Genomic DNA, 25,577 nt, shown 5'->3' on the forward strand with positions numbered 1-25,577 from the left:
ATTGGATCCTAAGGCACACACCAGTTAGTTGCCAGGTTACTAACTTAGAAATGAGTGCTCTTTCAATAACACTAAGCTGCCTTCTGATGGGACTGTGTGGTGGTTGCTACTGGACTCAAGATCAGATCTTGTCCCCAAGAGAAAAATCAGCAATATTCCTAGGACTTTTAGAAAACAAAGGTCATGGCTAAGATGAATCAGCAAAAACAAAAAGGAAAATACAGAGGATTTGGATACAGATTAATATCTGGATTTATAAAATATAGAAGAAATACACATAAGTCCAGGAAGCAGCAACCCAGAGATTTTTAAGATCCTGCCTTTCCTGTAGACAAACCTATCCACCCACTGAAAGTCCAAGGGTTGTGATTAAATGCTTAGATCCATGAACTATTTGAAATAATGTCAGCCACACATATAATCAAGGGAACAATTTCCCCATGGAATTTCCTTTCTCTAGGGTGAACTTTACCAAGTAAACTATGACTTGGGGAAAGATTCAAAATCACTTTCAATTAGCTTAGTGAGATTTCTATAAGGTTTTTGTACTCAAGAATGAGACAGTAAGAGAGGAAACTTGAAAGTAAGATGAAGGAAAATTTTTTCCAGACTGTACTACTGAGAATTAACAGGAGAAAAAACAGAAAAGAAAAAGGACCGCAGGGAGCCAGGACCCCTGGGCACTAGCTGGGTCAGGAGTCGATTAACTAACTTAGGCCACGTCATCTCACCGTTTCACCTGTCACTCTCCCGGGTTTCCTCTTCTGTATAACGTGACAGGATTGCACTAGGTTAACTCCAATGTACCTCCTGATTCTAACATTCATGGATTCAAGTCACTTAGTTCCCCCCATGCGTCAGTCTCTTCATCAATGTCTGGAATGCAGCACATGCTCATTAAGTTTTGTTGAATAAGTTATTAAATGTATCTGAAAATTCTGAAGTGAGTGAATAATTAGTAAATTATGCCACAATTGGACTCTGTGACATAATCAAGCTATCAAAATCATGTTTATAAAAAGTGTTTAATTACATGGGTAATAGATTCCCAGGTGGTTCAGTGGTAAAGAATCTGCGAGATGTAGGTTCAATCCCTGGGTGGGGAAGGTCCCCTGAAGGAGGAAATGGCAACCATTCCAGTATTCTTGCCTAGAAAATCCCATGGACAGAGGAGCCTGGTGGGCTACAGTACATGGGGCCACAGAGTCTGACACGACAGAGTGACTGAGCATACAATAGACTCTAATAGACTGCCTGAGACCATAAGCCAATCCTTACATCCATCCTCTTCCCTTTTGGAACAGGGCAAAACCCTGATATTTAGCAGAACATAATTCTACACAGAAGAAAATATTTTAGTTTCCAATCTCCCCTGCAAATAAGGGTAATCATGTGACTAACGTCCATCATATAATGTGAAAGTAAAAGTGCTATGTGGCACTTTTGAAAAATCTGAAAAGAAAGGAATTCATTTGCCCCTTCCCCGTACTCCTTTCCTGCTTCCTGGGAAGACAGATGAAATGTGAGAGCTGTGTTGTCCAGCATGGTACCCACTAGCCCCACAAAACGTTTTACCTTTAACTTATTAAAAATAAATACATTTTAAAATTCCATTCCTTGGTCTGGATAGCCACATCTCAGTTGTCACTATCACACAGGACAACACCGACAGAGCACGTCTCTAGCACAGCATAAAATTCCACTGGGCAGCACTGGAGCACAGCACTGGCAGCCCTTAGAGGTGATGAGGCTAAAGCTGCAGGATTGAGGTGGCAGAGTCTAGATTTCTGATAATATTGGTAGACCTCAATAATCACGCTGGCTTGTCTGCCTCTGTACTTCCATCTTATAAGCGGCTCTGTTTCCTGTTATATGCAGTTCAAGCTATACCCAAAAGGATACAAATAATAAGTGGGAAGAGAATACAAAATTGTATACACAGAGTAGTCTTCTGCCCTCTACAAATTTTCTTTTGTACTATTGTATTTATTGCCTACAGCTACAGCTAAGTCGCTTCAGTCGTGTCCGACACTGTGTGACCCCACAGACGGCAGCCCACCAGGCTCCTCTGTCCACAGGATTCTCTAGGCAAGCATACTGGAGTGGGTTGTCATTTCCTTCTCCAATTTATTGCCTAGAAAACACATTTTCTTGGGGTTTTATGTTGTAACAGAACTGACAATTAAGAACCTAACCAGGAGGTCTCCAATGCTGTGTTATATCATTACACTTCTGTGAAGTAAGAAGGCATTTTAAACATTTTACAATCTCAGCCTCTTAAAAAAAAATAAAATGTTTTCATTGATTCCTGTGTTTTTTCCAGTGAGACCAGGAAAAAAGTGATCAATTATCCCTCAATAGACCAACTAACTCTCAATCCTCAATAGATGAGATAATCCCTGAGAATTTTGACAGTTTAGTAGAAGTAGATATTATCTGTTCTTGCAATATCCAGTGACTCAAGTTCATTGCTAATGTCCTTTCTGTAGATCTCGGGAGAAAATGAAACATCCACATGAGTAAGCAACTCCTGTCACAGCCTGCAGACTAACATCCTAGCTGCATCAAGGACTGAGAGAAAGGGAGGGCAGCTCCCCTGAGTTTAGGTCTGGACCAAATGCTTTCAGTTCAGTTCAGCCGCTCCGTCATGTCCAACTCCTTGCTACCATCCTCCTCATCTTCACGCTGAGTGGACTGAGGAAGAGGAGGAAGAAGAGGGGTTGGTCTTGCTGTCTCGGGCAGAGGTGGAAGGGGAGGCAGAAGAGGCAGATGCATTTGATGTAACTGTATGGAAATACATCATAACTTCTGTCTGACTTTTTGCTTTTTGTTTCTGTAAAATTGTTTCTACAAAGTACTAATCCTTCTTCTACTATTTAGTTTCTGTGGCTATTTCATAGAAGCGTCTATGTTTTAAAAGAAGTCAAAATCAGCCCTTTCTAATTGGAACCCTTGTGCAAGCTGTCCAATGTCAGTGTCTCCTGGTGCTACTTTGATGTTTTCTTCATTTTTGGGCGCCGATTTGGAAGCACTTACCTCCATCAAGGTGCCTTCTGCTAATGCCACTAGCGTGCAGTCTATTAGCTCTTGAATTTCTTCAAGATCCATATCTTGAAACACTTCACTCCCTACCTATTTTGTTTTCCATATCCACAATCTCTTTCATGATTTTCTTGATTGGTTCTGTCATAAATCCTGTGAAGTCATGCACAGCATCTGGAAAGTTTTCTGTAGCAGGAATTTATTGTTTCAGGCTTGATGTTTCACAGATTTTTCAATAATGGCATCTTCACTGGTGTGATTATTCCAGACTTTCATGGTGCTTTCTCTATCAGGTTCTCTCCCATAGTGTTGACAATCCTTTCCATAGAGCAACACAGATAATGAACCTCAAAGGTCCTTCACTTCAGTTCAATTCAGTTCAGTTGCTCAGTCGTGTCTGACTCTTTGCGACCCCATGAATTGCAGCACGCCAGGCCTCCCTGTCCATCACCAACTCCCGGAGTTCACTCAGACTCACGTCCATCGAGTCAGTGATGCCATCCAGCCATCTCAACCTCTGTCGTCCCTTTCTCCTCCTGCCCCCTCCCTCAATCTAGAGGCTTAATTATACTCCTTGTGTTTGGGGACAAGCAGACAACTTTGATGCTTTCAGTGTTAACCTCACAGGGTTCTGAGTAATCAAGTCCAGTTCAGTCACCCAGTCGTGTCCGACTCTTTGCGACCCCATGAACCGCAGCACGCCAGGCCTCCCTGTCCATCACCAACTCCCGGAGTCCACCCAAACCCATGTCCATCGAGTCGGTGATGCCATACAACCATCTCATCCCCTGTCATCCCCTTGTCCTCCTGCCCTCAATCTTTCCCAGCATCATAGTCTTTTCCAATGAGTCAGCTCTTCGCATCAAGTGGCCAAAGTATAGGAGTTTCAGCTTCAATATCAGTCCTTCCAATGAACACCCAGGACTGATGATCTTCTTTAGGATGGACTGGTTGGATCTCCTTGCAGTCCAAGGGACTCTCAAGAGTCTTCTCCAACACCACAGCTCAAAAGCATTAATTCTTTGGCACTCAGCATTCTTTATAGTCCAACTCTCACATCCATACCTGACCACTGGAAAAACCATAGCCTTGACTAGACAGACCTTTGTTGGCAAAGTAATGTCTCTGCTTTTTAATATGCTGTCTAAGTTGGTCATAACTTTCCTTCCAAGGAGTAATCAAGGGCATTGTCCAAAACCAAAAGAGATTTAAAAGACAGTCCCTTACTGGCAAGGTACTTCCTGACTTCAAAGTGTCAATGGAACCAATAGCTGCAATGATAGCTTTATGGATTTTCTTTCCTTTTTACAATCATCCTTATACTAGAATCATTTATATTAAAGTGGCAGGCGACCCTTGCTGCATATCTCAATCTATGGAACATATCAAGCAATTCAACTTTTCTGTAACGTCATGACTTTGCTTCTTAAAAGTACTTCTAGAATCACTGGTGGCACTTCATAAGGGTCCCTAGTGTTATCCAATGTTTACGATATTGCACTAAATATGATGAAAACTACACAAGAACCTCAAGAGATCACTTTCTACTGAGAAAAACAATTTACTGCAGAGGTGACTGCTCATGGGTAATTGATTAGCATGAAGATGCATTTTAAGTGTATCTTTGCAACACTTGAGCTCACTGTCATAGCAACAGGAGGTGGCAATGGAATTATTACAGTCATACTGTATGTACTACCATTAGTTTTATGAAGTTTGACTTGATATTGCATCTTCACATTTGTTTACATTTCTCTCTACTGCAAATAGTACCATGCTTTACACTTACATGGTCTGTAAGTGTGTGTGTACCTAAGTTTTGATAAATTTTAAGGCAGCAGCATTTCAGGTGGGTTTTTGAGGGTGGGTAGGATGTTAACAGGTAGAGAAATCTGAATGACTGTTCAATGAAGTAAGCGGACAAGTCCCTTCCAATTACTGTATTATTGTTTCAATTTATATTAATATAAATTATATATATAATAATTTATATACATAATTTATAATTTATATATATTTTTATATATATAAAATTTATATATATATATAATTTATATAGTCTTATATAGTTAGATCCTCCTATAGTAAGTATATTATAAATGCTATATCACCTTCTCATATTTATCACTTTATCATTGTGTAATGTCTTTTCTTGTCTATTATAGATTTTTTTAAAGCATATTTTGTCTGAAATGCATATTGCTATCCCAGCTTTCTTTCCATTTCTGTTTTCATGATATATTCCTTCCATCCCCACACTTTCAGTCTGTTTGTATCTTTATCTCTGAAGTCTCCTGGAGGTAGCACTTAGATAAGCCTTGTTTATTTATCCAAATAACCTCCCTAAGTCTTTGGTTAGAGCATTTAGCCCAGTAAAATTTTAAGTAATTGTTGATAGGTATGGACTAGTGATTTTGCCGTTTATTTTCTGATTGTCTTTGTAGTTCTACTCTGTTGTTCTTTTAGACTCTTCCCTTGTGGTTTGATGATTTTCTTTAATGCTGTTTGTGCTTCTTTCTCTCTAATTTTTGTGTATATATTGTAGGTTTTTGATTTGTGGTAATCATGGAATTCATATACGTTGACCTGTATCTACTTGTTTTAAACTGATTGTCATTTAAATGCAAACACATTCTAAAATCTCTGTATTTTTCACTCCTCCCCACATTTTTTGATGTTATATTCTACATCTTCATGCATATCCCTTAACTCTTTATTGTAGTGATACCTGATTTTACATTGTTTGTCTTTTAAATTTCATGCTAGTTTACTTAAGTAGCTGATCCACAGCCTTTATTATATATTTGCCTTTACCAGTGGAATTTTCCCCTTCCTATAATTTCTTAGTTCTGTAGCCTTTTATCTTTCCCTTAAGTAGACCCTTTAATACTTCTTATAAGGTCAGGTTAGTATTGATGAAATCTTTTAGTTTTTGCTAGTCTGAGAAGTTATTTATTTCTCCTTCAATTTTGAAAAATAATCTTGCTGGTAGAGTATCCTAGGTTGTAGGCTTTTTCCTTTCAGTACTTTGATGGAGGTCTCCACCTAGAGCTAGTTTCGCTCCCTTCTGAGAGTGTACAGAGACAACAGCAGAGGCCCTCTCTGCCCTGGAGCTAGTCTCACTCTCCCAAGTGTGTGCACCAAAGCATGCACTGGCAATGGCTCCTTCTGCCCCAATCAGAAACAGGGGCTGGATTCATTCTGGTTTTTTCCCTCAAATATGTGCTCCCTGTTAGTAGTGGCAGCCTCTGGCTTACTGGTAAACAGCCCCAGAGCATTAGGGGCCCAGCGCAGACAGGCAAGAAGAGTGGCATGCTTGAGGGGTGCTGGAGGAACAGCTAGATCCCCAGACAGTTTTCAATCTGCTGTCTTTGTGCTGTAACTTGGAGTAAGCAAGGCTGTGTGTATGCTTTTAAGAGCAGAGTCTTGGATTCTTAAATCCTTCTGGTAAGCCCCATTGGTTTTCAAGCCAGCTAAGAGGGCTCCTCTTCCTGGTATCAGACTTCAGGCCTGGGGTGTTTAATACGTAGTTTCAACCCCTCAATACCCTGAGTCTATAATATCCTCTCCTTTTCTGTGTTCCCCAGTGGGGGTGTGAGTCCTAAACAGATCACATCTCCTCCCTTTCCATCAGAATCCATGGGGATCTCTCTTTACAGCTTTGGTTGTAGAAGAACAATTCTGCTAGTACCTGTACCAACTTCAGTGAGAGTCACTGTATATGCAGCTGTAGTTTTCATATATTTACGAAGGGAGATGAGCCAGCTTCCTCCTACTCTACCATCTTGATCTCTCTCCTTTCAAAATGTCTTTTGACTAAAGTTTGACCGACTTTTTTTCATAATTAAACTCATATTATGTATTTTGGGTAGAAATATCACACTGACGTTGTGTGTCTCTTTGTAAATGGCAATAATAAATGTGAGTAATAGTTAAAGGAAGTGTCTACCAGGTTTCACAACTATAAAGTTACCTTTAAATTTTTACAATTAATAAACATCTTGTGGGGAGGTCATTTGAGAGTGTATAAAACTTTATTTCTCACCAAGAAAAACTGTAATGACTGTGCTGGATTACAAACCTTCTGAGAATTGATTTGAGACTATGCATCAAAAGTTATAGTAACTTTTAATGCAGTAAATTTATTATAGCAAATTAGACTTAAAAATGAGAAGTATCAATCAAGATTTTTATTCAAGAATACTTAGCACATTATTATTTATAGTAGTAAAAATATATAAATAATCTAAACATGTAACAGAAAAATGGCTAGTTAAGTAATAGTATATCCATAAAAGAAAATATTTAATAAATGAGTACAATGAAGCTGTTGAAGAATGGAACCAGTTGGAGTAATCTAAAAATAAACCCTAGGAAGTGTCCTTCATTCCATTGTGTCACTTCGCTTTTATTCACCATCATTCTAAGCCCGAGGATCAAGACCAAGGCTCAGCCTCTACCTCTCTTCTAATTTGATTGCTCTGACCCACAGCCTCCTCATGGCCTTCTTCACTTCAGCATTTCTCAGGGAGTAGATGACAGGGTTAAGCAGTGGGGTGATCACCGTGTAGAACACAGCCACCGTCTTGTCCACAGACAGGGTGGTAGAAGGTCTCAGATAGATGAAGATGCAGGGCCCAAAGAACAAGGTGACCACAGTGACATGGGACCCACAGGTGGACAGGGCCTTGCGCCGCCCCGCGGAGCTCCGAGTCCTCAGATGGAGCAAGATGACCACATAGGAGGCTAAGAGGACCACAAAGCTGATCACAGACAGGGTCCCCCCGTTGGCAACGATCAGAAGACCAATGAGGACGGTGTCAGAGCAGGCAAGTTTGAGCAGGGGAAGCACGTCACAGAAATAGTGGTCGATCACATTGGGGCCACAGAAGGGCAAGTGGAAGATGAGAAGGATTTGGGCCAAGGAATGCACAAAGCCCCCCACCCATGCTGCTCCCACCAGGAGGGCACACGCCTGCCGGCTCATGATGGTGGTGTAGCTGAGGGGCTTGCAGATGGCCACGTAGCGGTCATAGGCCATCACAGTGAGCAAGAACATTTCAATGCCACCAAAGAAGTGGATAAAGAAAACTTGTGACATGCAGCCCCACAGAGGTATGGCTTTCCTCTCAGCCAGCAGATCTGAGATGAGTCTGGGGACTGTTGTCGAGGCGTAGCAGATCTCCACAAAGGACAGGTAGCTAAGGAAGAAGTACATGGGGGAGCCAAGGCTTCTGCTGCTCCTGACAGTGAGGACAATGAGGAAATTCCCCAGCACAGTGGCTGTGTACAGGAGCAGAAACATCACAAAGCAGACTTTCTGCACCTCTGGATTGGAAGAAAGTCCCAGGAAAATGAATTCTGTCACATTGTGTGTTTTAGCCATGACATAGCCACCAGGAGGCAGGAATTTCAATGGGTGATCTGAAATGAAACAAAAGACTCATACATTAAGTAGGAAAATTGCATAACAATCCCTTGCATGTCTGAGAAGCTTGTGACCTGGATACTGAAAGATTAGTAGGAGTTAGTCATGTGAAAAAAAAGGGAAGAACACTTCAAAAAAGCAGAAGAGGATGTACAAACAATGGAAATTCATTGAGTAAGGCTGGAGTAAAGTGGAAATAGAAATACTAAAGCTGGAAATAGGTTATAGTATCACTTCATAAAAGACTCGTATGGACTTTGGAGTTCAGTCAACAGACAATGGGAAATCCTGAAAAAAGTCAGGCAACTGAAAAGTAAAAGCGTTTTGTAGGTAGAGGTTGGACTAGTGGATTAGACTTTGAACTGTGAAACAGCTGAAAGTGTTAGTCTCTCAATTAAGTCTGACTCTTTGAGGCCCTATGGGCTGTAGTCCACCAGGCTCCTTCATCCATGGAATTATCCAGGCAAGAATACTGGAGTAGGTAGCCATTCCCTTCTCCAGGGGATCTTCCTCACCAGAGGATCCAACCCAGGTCTCCTGCATTGAAGGCAGATTTTCCAGAAAAACATCTACTTCTGCTTTATTGACTATACCAAAGCCTTTGACTGTGTGGATCACAACAAACACTGGGAAATTCTTAAAGAGATGGGAATACCAGACCGCCTGATCTGCCTCCTGAGAAATCTGTATGCAGGTCAAGAAGCAACAGTTAGAACTGGACATGGAACTACAGACTGGTTCCAAATCGGGAAAGGAGTGCATCAAGGCTGTATATTGTCACCCTGCTTATTTAACTTAAATGCAGACTACATCATGATAAATGCTGGACTGGATGAAGCACTAGCTGGAATCAAGACTGCTGGGAGAAATATCAATAACCTCAGATATGCAGGTGACACCACCTTTATGACAGAAAATGAAGAACTGAAGAACTTCTTGATGAAAGTGAAAGAGGAGAGTGAAAAAGTTCGCTTAAAACTCAGCATTCAGAAAACTAAGATCATGGGATCAGGTCCCATCACTTCATGGCAAATAGATGGGGAAACAATGGAAACAGTGACAGACTTTATTTTTTTGGACTCCAAAATCACTGCAGATGGTGAGTGCAGCCATGAAATTAAAAGACGCTTGCTCCTTGGAAGAAAAGTTATGAGCAACCTAGACAGCATATTCAAAAGCAGAAACATTACTTTGCCAACACAGATCTGTCTAGTCAAAGTTACAGCTTTTCCAGTAATCATGTACTGATGTGAGAGTTGGATTATAAAGAAAGCTGAGTGCCAAAGAATTGATGCTTTTGAACTGTGGTGTTGGAGAAGACTCTTGAGAGTCCCTTGGACTGTAAGGAGATCCAACCAGTCCATCCTAAAGGAAATCAGTCTGAATATTCATTGGAAGGACTGATGCTTAAGCTGAAACTCCAATATGTTGGCCACCTGATGTGAAGAACTTACTCATTGGAAAAGACCCTGATGCTGGGAGGGATTGAGGGCGGGAGGAGAAGGGGATGACAGAGGATGAGATGGCTGGATGGCATCACCGACTCAATGGACATGAGTTTGAGTAAACTCCGGGAGTTGGTGATGGACAGGGAAGCCTGGCGTGCTGCAGTCCATGGGGTCGCAAAGAGTCAGACACAAATGAGTGATGAACTGAGCCACCAGCGAATCCCAGACTTTGGACTAGGAGAAACCTATTATAAAATTTGTTGCCCCATTGGGTGATATAGGGGCAGAAAGGACAGTGTTGCTATCTTCATGATAATCATCTCTGTATTGACTTTGAATGCTTTGGTTTTTACCTACAAATTTCCATTATCTCACTGTCTTTTGCTCCTTTTCTCTTTGTGGCTTACAAAATAGGATTCTCACCTCCCCATATACCCTTCAGAGTCTTCTGAAGAAATTTCACTTGACACTCAGGACTCCTTATTTTTGCTTCTCCTCCTAATTATCTGCTTCTACACTTGGACACTAGGTGACCTAGTTCCTTGCAAAAGCTCCAGTTCAATACATTCACAACTCTCTACCCGGGTACCTTCACTTTTTCAATTGTATATCCCCAGTGGCAACAGAAGTGCAAACGACTTCTCCACCCAGAATCCCAACTAGTGCCTTGACAAATCCTCCTCTGAAGTCCAACCTTACAACACCTAAAGCATCACCAAGATTGTGCACTGACTGTTTAGCAGACTCTTTTCATCCATCTGGATTTATCCAAGTTGACTGAGACCAGTGTGTATCAACATAGGCCCTTGTATGGTTAAGCTCCAGGGTGCTTGACACTAGGAGTCATATGACATCAACTCACGCCACAAAGCTTCCTTCCTTTAGCATTGGAGACAGGCCCAGATGACCGAGGCAGGATACATTATTGTTATATAATCCTAAGGAATGTAGTGAGAGAGTCATTTCGTAGGCAGGTTGATAGGGAGTCTAGGGGTCCTCAAGGAGAGAGGGGTCTGGAATTCTCAAGGAGGAAGAAAGGACAAACTTTTTTTCTTTCTCCACATTCCTTAGGATTATATAACAATAATGTATCCTGCCTAAGGACAGTCTCTGGATCAAACCTTCTGGCTAATTCTGTTATCTTAAAATGTAAATTATGGGAGGTCCTTACAACCTCCAGACATTCTTTGGAGTATATAACTTCATTGTTAACACTAGCAAGTGGGTACTCTTTCTGCCCCCTTCTGATGCCTATGTCAGAAGCTTTCTCTATCTCCTTTATACTTTAATAAAACTTTATTACACAAAAGCTCTGAGCGATCAAGCCTCGTCTCTGGCCCCGGATTGAATTCTTCTCCTCCAGGGGCCAAGAATCCCGGTGTCTTCGCGTGATTCAACAACAACCTTTCAGTATTTGGCAACATTGTAAGTGTTCAGAAAATGTTGAAAGAATAAAGGTCCCCAGGGACGAAGACCACATATTCTTCATCCCTGAATTCCAATACTTGGCACAGTGCTTGCTTCTGGCAAAGACCAGACCAATGTGAGAGCACTTTGTAAAATGCCATAGGCAACTCACTTTGCTTTCAAAGTGCAGTTGTAATCAACACATGCTCACAAAACAAAACTCACCCCAATGTTTCTGTGGCTCTGTTGTCTCACCACAATTCTTTTTTCTGTTACGACCACAGAAGGCAGATGATGCCCTGAAACTACCCCACAGAGCATGCAGGTTTCCCAGTTATTCAATCCGAAAGCACTAAGACCAAAATCTCAACCAGAGCTCATACATCTCAGGAGTTGCCACATGGAAAATATGATCCCCTTCCAGCCTTAGGCTTGCAAATGTTGAGACTAAGCCAGTGCATCTACTCCACCTGATTAAAAACAAGAGCAGAGTAGACTTGCCTCTCTATGTTCCATAAATAAGAAGTCTAGCAGCTCAGCCTTGAGTTCACTCTGCCGAGAGATACCAGGGGGAAGGCATGATGATCAAGTGAGAGAAGATTGGTCCCCAGAGACCCATGCCTGGCCCCTTCCTAATCAGGCACCTATCTCATGGGAAGCAGGACCTGGATACGAACATCTCAAACTTCCTTGTAGGTAACATAACTTCAGAAATCAATAGGAAATGTTAAATTAATTTCAGCCAGTGTTCACAGGGCACTTAGGCTATGGACCTCTATGCTGTTCAGAAGTCAATTAGACACACCTCCTGCTTATCGTGAACTCAATCACGTGACTTTACATGAAATGATACCATTTCAAGGATGGGCCCCAGGAAGATGGGCCACAAGGGTCAGAATACTGAAATAGCACTTCCTGGCCATTGATGAGGATAAGGTATAGTGGTTTTGAATCATGGGTAGTTTTTGTCCCCCAATATCTGGAGACATTTTTTATCATCCCAATCTGGGTGGAGAGGACATGCTGCTAGCAACTCGTGAGAAGAGGCCAGAGATTCTGAGCAGTATCTTACAATGCACAGGACAGCCCCCCACAGCAAAGGTTACCTGAGTCCAGAGCAACAATACTACTGCTATTGAGATACCCTGCTCAAGAGGAAACAAAATTTGTCCAAAGCAGTATTTATTCAAGCTGGATTTTGGTTACATGTGATTATATTAATCTGTCTTGACCACACCCGAATATGTATTAAAATTTTTGTAGTGAAAGCTTTCACCAGTGCCACAATGGCACTTTGAAAGCTCAGTGTGCTCTAGACCAGTGCTATTCAGGATGTCATTAATTCAACGCTGATTAAAGTTCTAACGAGATGCCAAGTTTTAACTAATGATTAAGGAGAAAATATTATACATTTTAACATCATTTTAAAGACTTTAATGCAAGTGCTTTTGAGAGTGAAAACCCTGAATTAACCATTACCCTTTATGTTGCAAAAGAGTGTGTAAAATAGCTAGGGAAAGCTGCTCTGTGGTGGTCGTTCAGCCCAGCGATGCTCTGTGATGACCTAGACGAATGGGATGGGGGCAGGGGGTGGGCGGGAAGCCTAAGAGAAAGGGGATATATATATATACACTTATGGCTGATTTGCATTATTGTATGGCAGAAACCCGGAGAAGGCAGTGGCAACCCACTTCAGTACTCTTGCCTGGAAAATCCCTATGGACGGAGGAGCCTGGTGGGCTGCAGGCCATGGGGTCGCTAGAGTCAGACACGACTGAACGACTTCACTTTCACTTTTCACTTTCATGCCTTGGAGAAGGAAATGGCAACCCACTCCAGTGTTCCTGCCTGGAGAATCCCAGGAACGGGGAAGTCTGGTGGGCTGCTGTCTATGAGGTCCCACAGAGTTGGACACAACTGAAGCGACTTAGCAGCAGCAGCAGCAGCAGCAGCATGGCAGAAACCAATGCAACATTGTAAAGCAATTCAGTTCAGTTCAGTTCAGTCACTCAGTTGTCTCTGACTCTTTGCGACCCCATGAATCGCAGCACACCAGGCTTCTCTGTCCATCACCAACTTCCAGAGTTCACTCAGACTCATGTCCATCGAGTCAGTGATGCCATCCAGCCATCTCATCCTTTGTCATCCTCTTCTCCTCCTGCCCCCAATCCCTCCCAGCATCAGAGTCTTTTCCAATGAGTCAACTCTTCCCATGAGGTGGCCAAAGTACTGGAGTTTCAGCTTTAGCATCAGTCCTTCCAAAGAAATCCCAGGGCTGATCTCCTTCAGAATGGACTGGTTGGATCTCCTTGCAGTCCAAGGGACTCTCAAGAGTCTTCTCCAACACCACAGTTCAAAAGCATCAATTCTTCAGCACTCAGCCTTCTTCACAGTCCAACTCTCACATCCAAACATGACCACAGGAAAAACCATAGCCTTGACTAGACGGACCTTTGTTAGCAAAGTAATGTCTTGCTTTTGAATATGCTATCTAGATTGGTCATAACCTTCCTTCCAAGGAGTAAGCGTCTTTTAATTTCATGGCTGCAGTCACCATCTGCAGTGATTTTGGAGCCCAGAAAAATAAAGTCTGACACTGTTTCCACTGTTTCCCCATCTATTTCCCATGAAGTGATGGGACCAGATGCCATGATCTTTGTTTTCTGGATGTTGAGCTTTAAGCCAACTTTTTCACTTTCCTCAAGAGGCTTTTGAGTTCCTCTTCACTTTCTGCCATAAGGGTGGTGTCATCTGCATATCTGAGCTTATTGATATTTCTCCAAGCAATCTTGATTCCAGCTTGTGCTTCTTCCAGTCCAGTGATTCTCATGATGTACTCTGCATATAAGTTAAATAAGCAGGGTGAACAATATACAGCCTTGACGTACTCCTTTTCCTATTTGGAACCAGTCTGTTGTTCCATGTCCAGTTCTAACTGTTGCTTCCTCATCTGCATACAGATTTCTCAAGAGGCAGGTCAGGTGGTCTGGTATTCCCATCTCTGTCAGAATTTTCCACAGTTTATTGTGATCCACACAGTCAAAGGTTTTGGCATAGTCAATAAAGCAGAAATAGATGGTTTTCTGGAACTCTCTTGCTTTTTCGATGATCCTGTGGATGTTAGCTATTTGATCTCTGGTTCCTCTGCCTTTTCTAAAACCAGCTTGAACATCATGAAGTTCAAGGTTCACGTATTTCTGAAGCCTGGCTTGGAGAATTTTGAGCATTACTTTACTAGCATGTGAGATGAGTGCAATTGTACGGTAGTTTGAGCAATCTTTGGCATTGCCTTTCTTTGGGATTGGAATGAAAACTGACCTTTTCCAGTCCTGTGGCCACTGCTGAGGTTTCCAAATTTTCTGGCATATTGAGTGCAGCACTTTCACAGCATCATCTTTCAGGATTTGGAATAGCTCAACTGGAATTCCATCACCTCCACTAGCTTTGCTAGTGATGCTTTCTAAGGCCCACTTGACTTCACATTCCAGGATGTCTGGCTCTAGATGAGTGATCACACCATCGTGATTATCTGGGTCATGAAGATCTTTTTTGTACAGTTCTTCTGTGTATTCTTGCCACCTCTTCTTAATATCTTCTGCTTCTGTTAGGTCCATACCATTTCTGTCCTTTATCGAGCCCATCTTTGCATGAAATGTTCCCTTGGTATCTCTAATTTTCTTGAAGAGATCTCTAGTCTTTCCCATTCTGTTGTTTTCCTCTATTTCTTTGCATTGATCGCTGAGGAAGGCTTTCTTATCTTTCCTTGCTATTCTTTGGAACTCTACATTCAGATGCTTATATCTTTCCTTTTCTCCTTTGCTTTTCGCTTCTCTTCTTTTCACAGCTATTTGTAAGGCCTCCCCAGACAGCCATCTTGCTTTTTTGCATTTCTTTTCCATGGGGATGGTCTTGATCCCTGTCTCCTGTACAATGTCACAAACCTCAGTCCATAGTTCATCAGGCACTCTATCTATCAGATCTAGGCCCTTAAATCTATTTCTCACTTCCACTGTATAATCATAAGGGATTTGATTAAGGTCATACCTGAATGGTCTATTGGTTTTCCCTATTTTCTTCAATTTCAGTCTGAATTTGGCAATAAGGAGTTCATGATCTGAGCCATAGTCAGCTCCTGGTCCTGTTTTTGTTGACTGTACAGAGCTTCTCCATCTTTGGCTGCAAAGAATATAATCAATCTGATTTTGGTGTTGATCATCTGATGATGTCCATGTGTATTGTTGGAAGAGGGTGTTTGCTATGACCAGTGCATTTTCTTGGCAAAGCTGAAAAAAAAAAAAACACTTGGAGAAGGAAATAGCAACCCATTCCAGTATTCTTGCCTGGAGAATCCCATGGTCAGAGGACAGTCCATGAGGTCACAGAGAATCGGACACAACTGAGTGACTTTCATTTCATTTCACACACACACACACACACAAAAAAAAACATTAAAAAAAGATAAGCAAATAATTACATAAAAGTTTCCAATATTTAAGTAATATTAAGTATTGACAAATTTAGCAGTTTATAATGGATTTGTGTGTATTATTTGCAGTAAATAGCAAAGTAGGCTAATATCTACATGTTTTTTTCTTAATTTTCTTAATTTCTTAATTTGAGCTTTTTCTTAATTTTTTAGATATTTCTATGCTCCGTGGTTCATCTACCAGCTCTTTCAAATTATCACAAACCTCGAGAAATTTTTCAACATATTTATTGGAAAGTATCCTCAGATAAGTGACCCTGCACAGTCCAAATCCATATTGTTCAAGGATCAATCATGTAAGCATATTTAGCATAAAGAATAATAGAGATGCTATGTTACAGACAACATCTATGTAACAAGTACTTATTGAGCAGCTACATCATACCAGGTACTGTACCTGGCAAACAAAAACTATTAAGCAACAGAGGCCAAAGAAGCTTCAAAAAGGAAGAATTTAATTGCCTCAAATGCCTGAAAATGGAGAGTGATGGCAGCATCACGCTGGCATAGGATGCGCTCAGTTCCGCCCCCTCCCTTTAACAGTAAACACTTGGTATCCACCCATGAGCAAAAGTGCCTCTATGGGAAATGTGGGATCCAGCTCCATACGCCAAGGAACTCACCAAGAACCTCACCCACAGGTGCATGGGGCAAGAGGCAGGCAGATGTCAGGACCAGCCGTGTGGCCTACAGGAGACTGTGAATGAGTTCTGGCCCCTCTTGGCCCTGTCATGGGAGGGCCAGTGGGAACACTAACTGGGGATTTCACCTACATATGAGAGAATCTTTGTGGAGGTGAGACTTTTCAATGGAACTTTCACACTCCATTGAAGCAATATTCGTGTATAACACACACACACACACACATATATATACCTTTGGATGCACTAGGGTGTGAAGAATGAACATCTTGACTTTGCGGGCATCACTCCTCCCCCAAAGGGGCACAACTTAGGGCTGACCTTGGTTGCCTGTGATTTTCCCACAGGAGAAAAGGAGAGCTGGTGAGTGAACATATGACTTCACCAGCTCTGCAGGATGCTACTGAGAAGGCTCGTTTCACCCTCACAGCTTCCAGAGAATTGTATGGGGGGTTTCATGATTAGCACAGATAGGGAGGGAAGGAGGAAGCAGATGGGTGGTGAGGAATTTTGGATTCTTGAATTTATTAAACAGACTTAAGTTCACCCTGCTTATTTAATTTATATGCAGAATACATCATGCAAAATGCCAGGCTGAATGAATCACAAGCTGGAATCAAGATAGCTAGGAGAAACATCAACAACCTCAGATATACAAATGATACCACTATAAGTAAAGAGCCTCTTGATGGAGGTGAAAAAGGAGAGAGCAAAAGCTGGTTTAAAACTCAATATTCAAAAAACAAAGATCATGGCATCCGGTCCCATCACTTCTTGGCAAATAGATGAGGAAACAATGGAAACCGTGACAGACTTAATTTTCTTGAGCTTCAAAATCACAGCAGATGGTGACTCCAGCCATGAAATTAAAAGACACTTAAACCTTGGGAGAAAAGCTATGACATACCTAGATAGCATATTAAAAAGCAAAACATCACTTTGCTGGCAAAGGTGCATATAGTCAAAGCTATGGTTTTTTCTAGTAGTAATATACAGATGTGATAGATGGACCAGAAAGAAGGCTGAGCAATGAAGAATTGATGCTTTTGAATTGTGGTGTTGGAGAAGACTCTTGAGTGTCCCTTGGATAGCAAGGAGATCAAACCAGTCAATCCTAAAGGAAATCAGTCCTGAATATTCATTGGAGGGACTGATGCTGAAGCTGAAGCTCCAATACTTTGGCCACATGATGCAAAGAACTGACTCATTTAAAAGACCTGGATGTTGGGAAAGATTGAAGACCAAAGAAGCAGGTGACAGAGGATGAGATGGTTGGATGGCATCACCAACTCAATGGACATGAATTTGAGTGAACTCTGGGAGATAATAAAGGACAGGGAAGTCGGGTGTGCTACAGTCCACGGGGTCACAAAGAGTTGGATACAGCTTAGTGACTGAACAACAAGTTCATACTGATTGAATTCTAGATTCCATCAGGAAGATTGTTCACAAGTCATGGAGCAAATCTCATCCAGGAACAGCCAGCTAAACCACTGGCATCCCCAGCACACGTGCATGCAAGCTCCCACCTTCCCCTCTTCTGCAGCCAACTCCCAATGCATACTCCCAAGAGCAACAGCAAGATCAGGTTCTAACAGATAGGCGGACATGTAGAAATAGCACCAGGTGTGTGGGCATAAACCTGTACTGTGCACTGTATCCAGGGGAAAAGGAGAGAGACAGTTCCATTGACACAGTGTAGGCTCAAAAGAATACAAATAATCTTAAGAATTATGCCACAAAGGAAGCAAGAGGTTTAGAGCTGGTACATCTATACAAAGTATGAGAAAGCCTTAGAATCTATAACATCTTAGAATCAGTAGCAAGACTGATGAAAGATATTTTATCCTAAAGCAATTGGTAAATAACAGAGCAAGTGGCAGTTAAATCAAATGCAAGAAGAACAATGCAAAATTCCCAGGAACATAAAATATCAAGGAAACAAGACAACACCAAAAGATTGCGGTAATCTTCCTGTAACCAAACCCAAAGACATGGAGATCTACAATTTAGATAAATAATAGATAATTCAAAATTTCCTTTAAGGAAATTCACTGAGTTTCAAGAAATCATAGCAAGACAATCCAATGAAATCAGGCAAACAATACATGATCAAAATGAGACAATTAACAAAGATTAGTGATCATACAAAAGAACTAAACAGAAATTCTGGAGCTGAATTTCTGAAGAATTCAATAGATAGAAAATGCAATAGAGAGCATCAAGAACAGAGTAGACCTAGAAAAAAAAATCAGTATATACAGAATGTGTTTAGTTGCTCAGTCATGTCCAACTCTTTGTGATCCCATAGCCAGGATCCTTTGTTAATGGGGATTCTCCAGGCAAGAATACTGGAGTGGGTTGCCATTCCCTCCTCCAGGGGACCTTCCCAATCCAGGGTTCAAACCCACGCCTCCCTCATTGCAGGTGAATTATTTGCCATCTGAGCCACCAGGGAAGCCCAGACACAGAATAGAAACATTGGAATATCCAATGCTGAATAGAAAAAAATTAAAAGGTGAAGAAATGTTACCTATAGGAGATCATCAAAAAAAAAAAAATCAATATCATTGTCATTCCAAAGAAAAAGAGAAGGGGTCAGACAGCTTATTTGAAGAAATTACAGAAGACTCTCCAAACCTGGAGAGAGATTTGGGCATTCAAGTCATGAAAGTAATAAATTATTCCTTATATCAATCCAAAATGACCTTCTCAAAACATATTATAACAAAACTGTAAAAATCAAACACAAAGGGATAATCTTCAAAGCAGAGAGAGAAGAGAAGTTTGAAGCCAGCAAAGAAACCTCCATTAGATTATCAGCAGATTTCATAGCAGAAATCTTGCAGGCTTGAACGGAATGAAAAGATATTCTCAAATTATTGAAAAAAAAAAAAACAAAAAACATGCCAACCCAGAATACTCTATCCAGAAAAGTTATCATTCAGAAATAAAGAAGAAAAAATTTTTCACAGATAAACACCTAGGATAATTCAATATCACCAGACATACCTTACAAGAAGTGTCAAAAGTTCCTTATGGTAAAATAAAAAAAGACAGTGACTAGTAACATGAAAATATATGGAAACTATTCAACACATAAAATAAAGCAAATGTATAGTCATATTCTGAAAATCTAATACTGTAATAGATGTGTTAACCACTTAACTATGGTATAAAAGTTAAAAGATATGAGTGGCAAAGTAATCATAGCTACTATAATTTATGAAAGAACACACAATATAAAAAGAGGCATGTTGTAATATTGAAGACATTTGGTAGCTATAAGAGGGTAAAGTGTTTGTATGCAATTGAATTAAGTTGCTAACAACATAAGGTAGACTAGTTTGTTGTCTTTTATGTAAGCATCATAATAACCACAAGGCAAATCTACAGTAGATTCACAAGAAATAAAGATAAGGAAATAAGAGGATAATGCCATGCAAAGTCACCAATTCACAAATGTAGGTAACAAGAGTATTAAAATTAACCACAAAACAGCCAGAAAGTATTTCATCAAATGGAAACAGTAAGGCTTTACATTTCAATGATTATTTTAAGGATAAATAGATTGAATTCTCCAATCAAAAGGCACAGACTTGCTGGATGGATTTTTCAAAAAGAAGAGGAATTCCCTGACAGTCTCATGGTTAGGACTACAAGGTTTCAATGATGAGGATGCAGTCTCCATTCCTGCTCAGGAAATTAAGATGCCACAAGCAACACAGCTGGACTGGGGGGGAAAATGGATTCTCACAAGGTTAAAAAAAAAAAATATATATATATATATATATATATTACATATATGTAATATACATATATAATATATGTAACTATTTGTGGTGATGGATGTTAATACCAAGATACCAAGCTCAGCCTCTACCTCTCTTCTAGTTTCATTGCTCTGACCCACAGCCTCTTCATGGCCTTCTTCACTTCAGCATTTCTCAGGGAGTAGATGACAGGGTTGAGCAGTGGGGTGATCACCGTGTAGAACACGGCCACCGTCTTGTCCACAGACAGCGTGGTAGAAGGTCTCAGATAGATGAAGATGCAGGGCCCAAAGAACAAGGTGACCACAGTGACGTGGGCCCCACAGGTGGACAGGGCCTTGTGCCGCCCCGCGGAGCTCCGAGTCCTCAGATGGAGCAAGATGACCACATAGGAGGCTAAGAGGACCACAAAGCTGATCACAGACAGGGTCCCCCCGTTGGCAACGATCAGAAGACCAATGAGGACGGTGTCAGAGCAGGCAAGTTTGAGCAGGGGAAGCACGTCACAGAAATAGTGGTCGATCACATTGGGGCCACAGAAGGGCAAGCAGAAGACGAGAAGGCTATCAAGCAAGGAATGCACAAAGGCCCCCACCCATGCTGCTCCCACCAGGAAGGCACACGCTTGCCGGCTCATGATGGTGGTGTAGCTGAGGGGCTTGCAGATGGCCACGTAGCGGTCATAGGCCATCACAGTGAGCAAGAAAGCCTCAGTGCCACCAAACAAGTGGATAAAGAAAAACTGTGACATGCAGCCCCACAGAGGTATGGCTTTCCTCTCAGCCAGCAGATCTGAGATGAGTTTGGGGACTGTCGTCGAGGCGTAGCAGATCTCCACAAAGGACAGGTAGCTCAGGAAGAAGTACATGGGGGAACCAAGGCTTCTGCTGCTCATGACAGTGAGGACAATGAGGAGATTCCCCAGCACAATGGCTGTGTACAGGAGCAGAAACATCACAAAGCAGACTTTCTGCACCTCTGGATTGGAAGAAAGTCCCAGGAAAATGAATTCTGTCACATTGTGTGTTTTAGCCATGATACAGCCACCAGGAGGCAGGAATTTGGAAGGGTGATCTGAAATGACAGGAAACAAGACTCCTACATTAAGTGGGAAATTTACATAACAATCTGTTTTAAGTGTGAGAAGCTTGTGAGCTGGGTACTGAATGATAAGTAGAATTTAGTTATTTAGAAAAGAAGGAAAGAACACTGCAAGGAAGCCATGGAGGAAGTGCAAACTATAGAAATTTGAGCGAGGCTGGAGTAAAGTGAAGAATAGCAACCATAAAGTTGGAGACAGGATCTAGTACCAATTCACAAAGGACTATTATGGACTTTGGGGTTTGCTCAACAGACAATGAGTAATCATCAAAAATGTTAGTGGACCCAAAGGCTTGGTATGCAGGTATGCTTGGTATGCAGAAATTGGACTAGTGGACCAGAGGCTGAACTAGGAGAAGTCTATTAGGAGACTGATTGCCTCACTGGATGACGTAGGGCAGCAGGTACAGCACTGCTGTGTCCATAGTAACTGTCTCTATTGCCACTGAGTGCTTCTGTCTTTCGCCTGCAGATTTCCTTCATCCTACTTCCTTTTGCTCCTCTCCCTTTCTGCTTTTCAGAATAGGAGTCTCACCTTCCCATATACCCTTCAGGGTCTTCTGAAGAAATTTCCCTGGACATTCAGCATGGTCTCTTATTTCTGCTTCTTCACTTAATTATCTGCTTCTACATTCGGTCACCAGGTGACCTAGTTCCTTGCAAAAGTTCCAGCTCAATCAATTCACAATTCTTCTCTTTACAGGTACCTTCACTTCTTTCTGGCTTCTGTCCCTCAGTGGCAACAGAAGTACAAACCACTCTCCACCCAAAATGCCGACTATGACACATCCTTATAAGAAGGCAGGCCTTCCAACACCTCAAAACATCGCCACGATTGTGCATTGACTGGTTAGCAGACTATCTTCACCCATGCTGGCTGTGGTCAAGGTGACTGAGATCAAACTGCATCAACATGGTCCCTTCTAGAGGTGGACTCCAGGGCACCTGAGACCAGGAGTCATGTGACATCCACTCACACCACAAAGCATCCTTCCTTGAACACTGGCAACAGATGATTATGGACTATCACAAGTCACCGCTATAAGGAAATCACCAATAGAGTTTATGACTGCAGAGACCATCACTAAACCCTCAGATCTTTTGAGAATTTTACCAAATCACTCCTAGAAGAAACCACTGCTGGACTCCTAGGTTCACATTCCAATTACTACAGGTGGTAACTAATCTAGAAAGTTAGTTACCCTCTCAGAGACTCAAATCCACACTGTTCCATGGAGATAAAACCTACCTCACAATCAGATGCCATATATCTCCCTCCTAGCCCATCCCAGAAGAAGTTAAGTATTCATATACTGTGCTGCCTTGGAAGCTTCTCAGACATAGGAAATCCATTTCCCAATCTATAGACCCTTACAGTCAGTGATACCTCCTCTCTCAAGACATTTTGAAATCACAGCATCTTACACACTGACTTATAACTGTGTTCTGTGATCATCTGCTCCACTAAATTGTGAGTTTACTGGGGCAGAGATTATAAGCTGCTCAACACTCCATCTCTGGTGCCAACTGAATATCCATCACAATACAGTACTCAGTGAATATGCATAGAATAAGCAGGAAATACAGATCTTTCCTAGCTTCTGAGCACAGTATTTGGTACATTGTAAATATTCATTAAATGTTGAAAGAACAAAAGATTAACACCATGTATTCTCCATCCCTGTGTCCCGTGTCTAGCACAGTGCTTGCCTCAGGCAGAGACCAGATCAATGTGAAGCACTTTGTAAAATGCCATGGATGTCTTACAATATTCCCTTTGCTTTCAAAGTGAAATTTTGAAAGCAACCATCACATGCTCACAAAATAAAACTCACCCCAGTGTTTACTGTCTCACCACAATTCTTTTTTCTGTTCTGACCACAGAGAGGCAAATAATACCCCCAAGAACATCCCCTAGAGCATGCAGTTTCCCAGTTATTCAGTCTAAAACCATTAAGGCCAAGCAACCAAAGAGAGCTCATACATCTCAGGATTCACCAGATGGAGAATCCGCTCCTCTGCAGCCTCAGGCTTGGGAATGTTGAGACTAAGCCAGAAGGTCCACTCTGCTGATTTAAAACAAGAGCAGAGTAAACTTGCCTCCCTTGTGTTCCCTAGAGATATAAGAATCCTGGTGACTCAGCCTGAGTTCACGTAGCTGAGAGATACCAGGGAGGAAGGCATGGTGATCAAGTGAGAGAAGATTGGTCCCCAGAGACCCATGCCTGGCCCCTTCCTAATCAGGCACCTACCTCATGGGAAGCAGGACCTGGATACTAACACCTCAAACTTCCTCATAGGTAACATAACTCCAGATATCAATAGGGAATGGTAAATTAATTTCACCCAGTGTTCACAGGGTACTTAGGCTATGGGGCTCCATGCTGTTTAGAGGTCAGTTAGATCCAGCTTTTATCGTGAACTCAGATATTTGACTTTACATGAAATGACACCGTTCAAAGGATGGGTCCAAGGAATATGGGTTCCGTTCAGTTCAGTCGCTTAGTCGTGTCCGACTCTTTGCGACCCCATGAATCACAGCACGCCAGGCCTCCCTGTCCATCACCAACTCCCGGAGTTCACCCAGACTCACATCCATCGAGTCAGTGATGCCATCCAGCCATCTCATCCTCTGTCATCCCCTTCTCCTCCTGACCCCAATCCCTCCCAGCATCAGAGTCTTTTCCATTGAGTCAACTCTTCACATGAGGTGGCCAAAGTACTGGAGTTTCAGCTTTAGCATCATTCCTTCCAAAGAAATCCCAGGGCTGATCTCCTTCAGAATGGACTGGTTGGATCTCCTTGCAGTCCAAGGGACTCTCAAGAGTCTTCTCCAACACCACAGTTCAAAAGCATCAATTCTTCGGCGCTCAGCCTTCTTCACAGTCCAACTCTCACATCCATACATGACCACAGGAAAAACCATAGCCTTGACTAGACGGACCTTTGTTGGCAAAGTAATGTCTCTGCTTTTCAATATGCTATCTAGGTTGGTCATAACTTTCCCTCCAAGGAGTAAGCGTCTTTTAATTTCATGGCTGCAGTCACCATTTGCTGTGATTTTGGAGCCCAGAAAAATAAAGTCTGATACTGTTTCCACTGTTTCCCCATCTATTTCCCATGAAGTGATGGGACCGGATGCCATGATCTTCGTTTTCTGAATGTTGAGCTTTAAGCCAACTTTTTCACTCTCCTCTTTCACTTTCATCAAGAAGCTTTTGAGTTCCTCTTCACTTTCTGCCATAAGGGTGGTGTCATCTGCATATCTGAGGTTATTGATATTTCTCCCGGCAATCTTGATTCCAGCTTGTGTTTCTTCCAGCCCCGTGTTTTTCATGATGTACTCTGCATAGAAGTTAAATAAGCAGGGTGACAATATACAGCCTTGACGTACTCCTTTTCCTATTTGGAACCAGTCTGTTGTTCCATGTCCAGTTCTAACTGTTGCTTCCTGACCTGCATACAGATTTCTCAAGAGGCAGATCAGGTGGTCTGGTATGGGTGGTGTCAGTAAACTGAGATAGCACTTCTACTGGCCTTTGGTGTGGATGAGGGTACAGAAGAGTAGATCTCAACTGTGAGCAGTTTTTGCCTTCAAGAGTATATTTGGCAATATCTGGACACATTTTTCATTGAACCAACTTGCAGGGGAGGAGGTGTTATTAGCATCTAGTGGGCAGAGGCCAGAGATGCTAAGAAACATCCTATAATGCACAGGATAGCCTCTGCTGCATAGCTTATCTGAGCCAAATCACAATACTATTGCTATTCAGATACCCTGCTAAAGAGGAAACAAAAATCTGAATTGGTGTTTATTAAAACTGGACTTTGATTGCATATGTTTATTAATCTGCTTTGTCTCTGCAACAAAATGTTTTACCAATGCCATAATGGCACTTTGCAGAATCAATGTACTCTACACCAGTGCTATTCATGAATGTCATTAATGCAGTCTTGAGTAAAATTAAAGCTGAAACAAGATGAGAAATTTCAACTCATAATTAAGGAGAAAATTATAATGATATATTTTAAGATTGTTTTAAAGATTTTAATGCAATCGCTTTGAGAATGCAAACCCTAATTAATCATTATTCTCTATATTGAAAAAAAGCACTAGGAAGAAGATTAGCAAATAATTACATAAAAGCTTCCAATATTTAAGTAATATTAATATTAAATGTGCATATTTTTGACAAATTTTCACTGCTTGTGATGGATTTGTATATATTTAATTGTAGCAAATGGTAAAGT

The 25,577-nt window shown here is 41.6% G+C and overlaps 3 protein-coding genes across 3 annotated transcripts in view; all 3 read right to left on the minus strand.

Moving 5' to 3' along the window:
* LOC113905304 (olfactory receptor 4C12-like) overlaps positions 1–25,577 on the minus strand; it is a 179,764-nt gene that overhangs the window by 123,190 nt on the left and 30,997 nt on the right. The gene's annotated exons all lie outside the window — the stretch shown is intronic.
* LOC113905306 (olfactory receptor 4X2-like) lies at positions 5,125–8,914 on the minus strand. The gene has a single exon (XM_027562345.1). The coding sequence runs from the start codon at positions 8,426–8,428 to the stop codon at positions 7,499–7,501; it is 930 nt and encodes a 309-aa protein (XP_027418146.1). The 5' UTR covers positions 8,429–8,914; the 3' UTR covers positions 5,125–7,498.
* Positions 20,302–23,870, minus strand: LOC113905307 (olfactory receptor 4X2-like). The gene has a single exon (XM_027562346.1). It carries the CDS (start codon positions 21,259–21,261, stop codon positions 20,332–20,334), a length of 930 nt encoding a protein of 309 aa, XP_027418147.1. The 5' UTR covers positions 21,262–23,870; the 3' UTR covers positions 20,302–20,331.

The sequence above is a fragment of the Bos indicus x Bos taurus genome, chromosome 15, assembly GCF_003369695.1.
Source record: "Bos indicus x Bos taurus breed Angus x Brahman F1 hybrid chromosome 15, Bos_hybrid_MaternalHap_v2.0, whole genome shotgun sequence".
NCBI lineage: Eukaryota > Metazoa > Chordata > Mammalia > Artiodactyla > Bovidae > Bos > Bos indicus x Bos taurus.

What these genes read in the sequence shown, in the direction of transcription:
- LOC113905307 (XM_027562346.1), bottom strand. Translation starts at nt 21,261, where the DNA reads ATGGCTAAAACACACAATGTGACAGAATTCATTTTCCTGGGACTTTCT.
- LOC113905306 (XM_027562345.1), bottom strand. Translation starts at nt 8,428, where the DNA reads ATGGCTAAAACACACAATGTGACAGAATTCATTTTCCTGGGACTTTCT.